Source organism: Bison bison, unplaced genomic scaffold, assembly GCF_000754665.1.
Source record: "Bison bison bison isolate TAMUID 2011002044 unplaced genomic scaffold, Bison_UMD1.0 scf7180017864038, whole genome shotgun sequence".
Classification (NCBI taxonomy): Eukaryota; Metazoa; Chordata; class Mammalia; order Artiodactyla; family Bovidae; genus Bison; species Bison bison.
In genome coordinates, this window is record NW_011494610.1 from 418924 (window position 1) to 425015 (window position 6092).

At 60.1% G+C, this 6092-nt stretch overlaps 1 protein-coding gene across 3 annotated transcripts in view; it reads left to right on the plus strand.

Moving 5' to 3' along the window:
- The window catches only part of PCIF1 (PDX1 C-terminal inhibiting factor 1), a 12098-nt gene extending 6015 nt beyond the window's left edge, over positions 1–6083 (plus strand). For 2 of the 3 annotated variants that reach the window (XM_010835041.1, XM_010835042.1), the window contains exons 5-16: positions 31–168; positions 310–440; positions 561–715; positions 1363–1510; positions 1603–1686; positions 1949–2048; positions 3098–3260; positions 4099–4271; positions 4397–4746; positions 5303–5396; positions 5496–5671; positions 5756–6083. In XM_010835041.1, the coding sequence (XP_010833343.1) occupies positions 31–168; positions 310–440; positions 561–715; positions 1363–1510; positions 1603–1686; positions 1949–2048; positions 3098–3260; positions 4099–4271; positions 4397–4746; positions 5303–5396; positions 5496–5671; positions 5756–5981 (1938 nt within the window). In that variant the 3' untranslated portion in view covers positions 5982–6083. The remainder of the gene's footprint in view (positions 1–30; positions 169–309; positions 441–560; positions 716–1362; positions 1511–1602; positions 1687–1948; positions 2049–3097; positions 3261–4098; positions 4272–4396; positions 4747–5302; positions 5397–5495; positions 5672–5755) is intronic. The other variant, XM_010835043.1, reaches the window with a different exon arrangement.
- The last annotated feature ends 9 nt before the right edge of the window (positions 6084–6092 follow it).

Below are 6092 nucleotides of genomic sequence, written 5' to 3' on the forward strand. Positions count from 1 at the left end.
GTTGCAACTCTGCTGGTCTCCCTCCACCAGTCGGACCCTTTAGGGCTGAATGCGACCCCCCTGCCCCAAGACTCAAGCTTGGTGGAAACCCCCCTGGCTGAGAACAAGCCCCGAAAGCGGCAGCTCTCGGAAGAGCAGCCCAGCGGCAATGGCGTGAAGAAGCCCAAGGTGAGTGTCAGCGGACTGGAGCGGGCAGGCAGCTGGCAGGGCCCCTGTGCGCTGGGCTTCGGCAGTCAGTCAGGAGGTGGGGCTCGCAGTGGTGCAGCCCGGCCAGCTCCCCTGACCTCAGACCTTTGATTCTTACTCCAGATTGAAATCCCCATGACGCCCACGGGCCCGTCAGTCCCCAGCTCCCCCAGCATCCCAGGAACCCCAACGCTGAAGATCTGGGGCACGTCCCCTGAAGATAAACAGCAGGCAGCTCTCCTCCGACCCACAGAGTGAGTCCTTGCTGCTGCGCATCCTGGATGGCTGGCCTGCCCAGGACTGTGTGTGTGTGGGGAGCGGAGAGGGAAGCAGGCAGGGCGTCCGCCTCCTCATTGCTCTGTCTGTGCCCCCAGGGTGTACTGGGATCTGGACATTCAGACCAACGCGGTCATCAAGCACCGGGGGCCTTCAGAGGTGCTGCCTCCACACCCCGAGGTGGAGCTGCTCCGCTCCCAGCTCATCCTGAAGCTCCGGCAGCACTACCGGGAGCTGTGCCAGCAGCGAGAGGGTACTGCCTCCCGGGCCCACCTGCCTTGTGTGCGCTCACCATGAGCTGGAGCTGGGGCTTGGCCAGTGGGGCTCAGGGAGTGGCACCGTGGAACCCAGGGGCTGCGCCTGTGTTCTGGAGGGGTCCCAGCTCCAGTAACTGCTGCTCTGTGACTTTGGGCTTATTGACCAACCTCTCTGCACTCGGGTTCTCTCACCTGTAAGGTAGCGGTAGTCCACATAAGGGTGTCTACGTAGCATCAGCAACACCCGAACAACAAAAAATAGGCACTAGGCACTGTCTGCCAAGCAGTACTCACAGCCTTTTTATGTATCTTAAAGGGCGTAAAAAGTCGAGCACCTACCCCTCACACAGTTACTCCAGGGAGTAAGTGCTTAGTAAACTGTAGCTTTTATTAATAAGCCGGCTTAAACTTGGCTGAGATACAGAATCCATCCGTCCCTGCGTTGTTACGCCTTGTGCCTTTTATGGAACTAGCAGTTCTCAGAATACACTTCGGGAGATGTTGCCTGGGACTGAGCTCCTGACATAGCGGGGGCTGTCCCTTGTTTACTGTGGCACCTCTGGTGCCCACACCACGCCTCCGGTGCCGCCCCATGGCGCCTGCTGACTGAATCTGGACTTTGATCTACTGTCCTGTCCCACAGGCATTGAGCCCCCCCGGGAATCTTTCAACCGCTGGATGCTAGAGCGCAAGGTTGTGGACAAAGGCTCTGACCCCCTGTTGCCAAGCAACTGTGAGCCGGTGGTGTCACCTTCCATGTTTCGCGAAATCATGAATGACATTCCCATCAGGTATGCCCCCCAGCCAGGCCAGCCGACCCCAGCCTCTTGGTGTGTGTGCCCAGGCCAGGGTAGTCAGGCTCACTCCCTGCTCTCTGACCCAGGTTATCCCGAATCAAGTTCCGGGAGGAGGCCAAGCGTCTGCTCTTCAAGTACGCAGAGGCGGCCAGGCGGCTCATCGAGTCCAGGTTTGTTGGGCTCTTGTCTCCTGGCCCCGCGGGACGGGTCTCCGGCCAGCGTGAGGGGAGGGCCTGGGCCTTCAGGCCCACCCCTGGGGCCCGGTCATGACGCTTGGTGGCTGGAGTGGGGCCTGCTCCCTCAGACAGCAAGGGCTGCACTGTCAGCCTGGGTGTTGATGCCCAAACACCAGTGGCAGCGGAATGGGAGAAGGAAGGAGTGGGCAGCGGGTGCTTAACAGCCAGCCCCTTTTTATGCGCCCTCAACTGGCAGGAGCGCGTCTCCTGACAGCAGGAAGGTGGTCAAGTGGAATGTGGAGGATACCTTCAGCTGGCTGCGGAAGGACCACTCTGCCTCCAAGGAGGACTACATGGTGAGTAGCCCTGGGTGGAAGGCCACTGCTTCCAAGAAGCCCACTTTGCCTGCCGAGGCCAGGCGGGCCCCCATGGCAGCCGTCTCCTGTGCATTCGGCCGACCTTTGACACTCATCAAGTCCCCAACTCATGTCTGTGGAGCTGTTCCTCTCAGCTCCTGGCTTTCTCCCAAAGAACACTTCTGTTACGGTTCTTACTGGAATCCTGTGCTTGGCCACACACCAAAGTAAGCTGCCTTTTCAACTTAATGAATGTTCCAACACCTCCCTTTAGATTTTTGGAAAACAGATGGACAGACTGCCTTTGCTTGGTGTGTGCGGCCCTACTGCAGTTCAGAGCTACCACCAGATTCAACCGCCCACTTTAATAGTCCAAAACAATTCTGTTTTCTGGCCCAAACCCATCACTCTTCAACTCTCCACCAGCACTAGCAATGGGCTTTCTTTTCAGGACCATTTTTCACAAGAGACAAGGTTTCGCACTTCACGATAGTAACTGTGTACTTGACACGTAGAGAGTGATAAAGGTAGGTGACCTCACTAGCAAGAGTGACTCATTTTCACCCATCACTGTGACATGTGCAATTCAGCGTAATTACAAAGGCCTACAGTTAACCGTACAAATCGCTGAAGGCGCAAATCCACATCTGCAGTGCCCAGAGAGCCTGTTTTACAACAGCCCTTCTCCCCATAAACTGCAGATGCCTTGTAAGCAGGGATTATTCCTGGTTTGTCTGTTTCCCCAGCAAGAGATTTGCCCTAGTGTAACCCCAGTAGTAAGTGCTGGCTTTTATTAGATACGTAATTGTATACCAAGGGCATGGCAGATCCTTAATGGGAATGACTGCATTTAATATTCAAACTGCCTTGTTAGGTAAGTATTTTGTGTCGCCTGAACTGTTGAGGAATAAGATTCAGTGATGCCAAGGGATTTGTCCAAGTGACACAGTTAGTAAGTAGCAGAGCCTGTTTCAGGACGAGGACAGTTGGGATCTGACAGCCCTCCCACACCAGCCCCTGGAGCCTGACCAGGAGTCTCTCCCCCTCAGGACCGCCTAGAACACCTCCGGAGGCAGTGTGGCCCCCACGTCTCGGCTGCAGCCAAGGACTCCGTGGAAGGCATCTGCAGCAAGATCTACCACATCTCCCTGGAGTACGTCAAACGGATCCGAGAGAAGCACCTTGCCATCCTCAAGGAAAACAACATCCCAGGTAGGGCACCAGGTGGTACAGAAGGGACAAGTAAGGCTGAGTTTCAAGGCCATGGACTGGTTCGAGGAGGCCCGTTTCTCCCAGCAGTGGGACCTGCTGTGACCTTTGGCTCTGGGCTTTCCGCGCCCTCCGGGAAACAGAAGTGCTAAGAAAGGGAGGGCTGGAGGTGCGAGAGACAGACAGGGAGATAGGCAGGCGGCCTGCTTTCACGTCCGTCCTCTGTAAGCCTCTCTGAGGGGTGACACCTAGCCACAGGGGCGTGTGAGGATTCGGGGACCTCCAAGTGCTGGGCCCCAGAAGAGCCCTATGCACAGTCTCATGACTGTTAGGAGGCAGGCAGTGTAGTTCTCATACTTCTCCATGGCAGCAAACCCACAGCTTGCCCACCAGGCCCCAAGGTATGGTGGCCTGAGTGGGTTCAGAGTGTGTTGATGTGGACCCCCGCTTCTTGCTCCTGCCTGTTGCCTAGCTGTCTCCTTAGTTACTGAACCATCTGAGCTGCTGTTGGGCTTCCCTTGTGGCTCAGCTGGTAAAGAATCCACTGCAATGTGGGAGACCTGGGCTCGATCCCTGGGTTGGGAAGATCCTCTGGAGAAGGGAAAGGCTACCCACTCCAGTATTGTGACCTGGAGAGTTACATGGACTGTATAGTCCATGGGGTCGCAAAGAGTCGGACACGACTGAGCGACTTTCATGTCACGTCACGTCCCTGAGCTGCAGTTCACTCCTCCCCGGATGGGACTTACCTCTCCTGGTCCCTGGGACACACGTGGGAAGCGCCTGGCCTGGGTGGGCCCAGAGCGTCAGGGTGACGGCCTCCCCGCGCTCCTGCCCGCAGAGGACGTGGAGGCGCCTGAGGTGGAGCCCCGCCTGGTGTACTGCTACCCAGTGCGGCTGGCCGTGCCCGCGCCCCCCATGCCCAGCGTGGAGATGCACGTGGAGAACAGCGTGGTCTGCGTCCGCTACAAGGGCGAGATGGTCAAGGTCAGCCGCAACTACTTCAGCAAGCTGGTAAGAGCCACGGCGGGAGGCAGCTCCAGGAGGGCGCGCGGGGCCGGCCCTCTCTCAGCTGGAGTCTGCTGAGGGGGCGGCAGTGGGCGGGCTGCAGTTGAAGCCCACTGCTTTCTGCCCCACAGTGGCTCCTTTACCGCTACAGCTGCATCGACGACTCCGCCTTTGAGAGATTCCTGCCCCGGGTCTGGTGTCTGCTTCGCCGGTACCAGGTACTGGCCGGGGCGGCTGGGGGCGGGCTGACCCGGAGGGCGGGGAGGCCGCCCGAGGCTGAGCCAGCCGCTCCGCAGATGATGTTCGGCGTGGGTCTCTACGAGGGCACAGGCCTGCAGGGCTCGCTGCCGGTGCACGTCTTCGAGGCACTGCACCGACTCTTCGGCGTCAGCTTCGAGTGCTTCGCCTCGCCCCTCAACTGCTACTTCCGCCAGTACTGCTCCGCCTTTCCTGACACAGATGGCTACTTTGGCTCCCGCGGGTGAGTGCCCCATGCTTCTGGGCCTCCTGCCTGGGTAGTGTCCTCCAGGGCACAGAGCCCACCGGGGTCAGCTGCTTCCCGATGCTGGAGGGCTTGGGGCCTGAGCAGTTTCAGGTGGAGTCCCTGCCTCCCGTCACCAGCCCTGTGGCCGTGGACATGCTGCTGCAGGTCTGGAAACCTATGCCAGCCCTGACCCAGCCAGTGGCGCTCAGTAAACTATCCTGGGTCAGGAGGCGGAGCACCTGGTCCCACAGTGAGCGGATAGGGCACGGAGGCAGCCAGGCCAGCGGGAGGGCAGCCTGGTCACCACTGGGTTTGGGCCCTACCTCCTCCCCTAACCAGTTCCGTGGACTTGGCCCCCAAGCCTGAGCCTCTCTGTCCTCAGCTGTTCAACAGAGCGGGCCACCTCTTGTCCCAGGACAAACCAAGGGTGGCCCTTGGCCCCTGGCCTGACCAGAGCCCTGTCTCCAAAGGGCTGCCTGTGGTGGGGGTGGCACCTGTTCTTGGTGGAGGGGCTGGGTCCTGGTGGGACCTACACGCTTGCCTCTTCCCCCAGGCCCTGCCTGGACTTCTCCCCACTGAGCGGTTCCTTCGAGGCCAACCCTCCCTTCTGTGAGGAGCTCATGGACGCCATGGTCTCTCACTTTGAGGTGGGTGTGTGACTGGGTGTGGGGGCTTGGTTGGCAAGCCTGAGGGCCAGCAGCCTGGAGTGCAAGCCCCTGATACCCTCCCTGGGACCCTTCCCACAGAAACTGCTTGAGAGCTCGCCAGAGCCCCTGTCCTTCATCGTGTTCATCCCTGAGTGGCGAGAACCCCCAACCCCAGCGCTCACCCGCATGGAGCAGAGCCGCTTCAAGCGCCACCAGCTGGTTCTGCCTGCCTTCGAGCACGAGTACCGCAGTGGCTCCCAGCACGTCTGCAAGAAGTGGGTGCTGGGTGGGCGAGGCGGGAGGGCCGGGCTGGGCTCACCCTGCTGGGCCCTGCCTTGAGCCACTGCTCTTGCCCGCAGGGAGGAAATGCACTACAAGGCCGTCCACAACACGGCCGTGCTCTTCCTGCAGAACGAGCCCGGCTTCGCCAAGTGGGGGCCCACACCTGAGCGGTTGCAGGAGCTGAGTGCCGCCTGCCGACAGTCGGGGCGCAGCCATGGCTCCAGCGGCTCCGCATCCTCAGAGGCCAAGGACCGGGACTCAGGCCGGGACCAGGGCCCGAGCCGAGAGCCGCACTCCACTTAACACAGCCTGCGGGGAGGAGGAGCTCCTGGGTGCTGCTGTGGACTGCTGGGGTTGTGGGGGCAGGGTGGACCCCGGGCCCCGCCTCGTGGGGCGGCCGCCGATGACATAGGA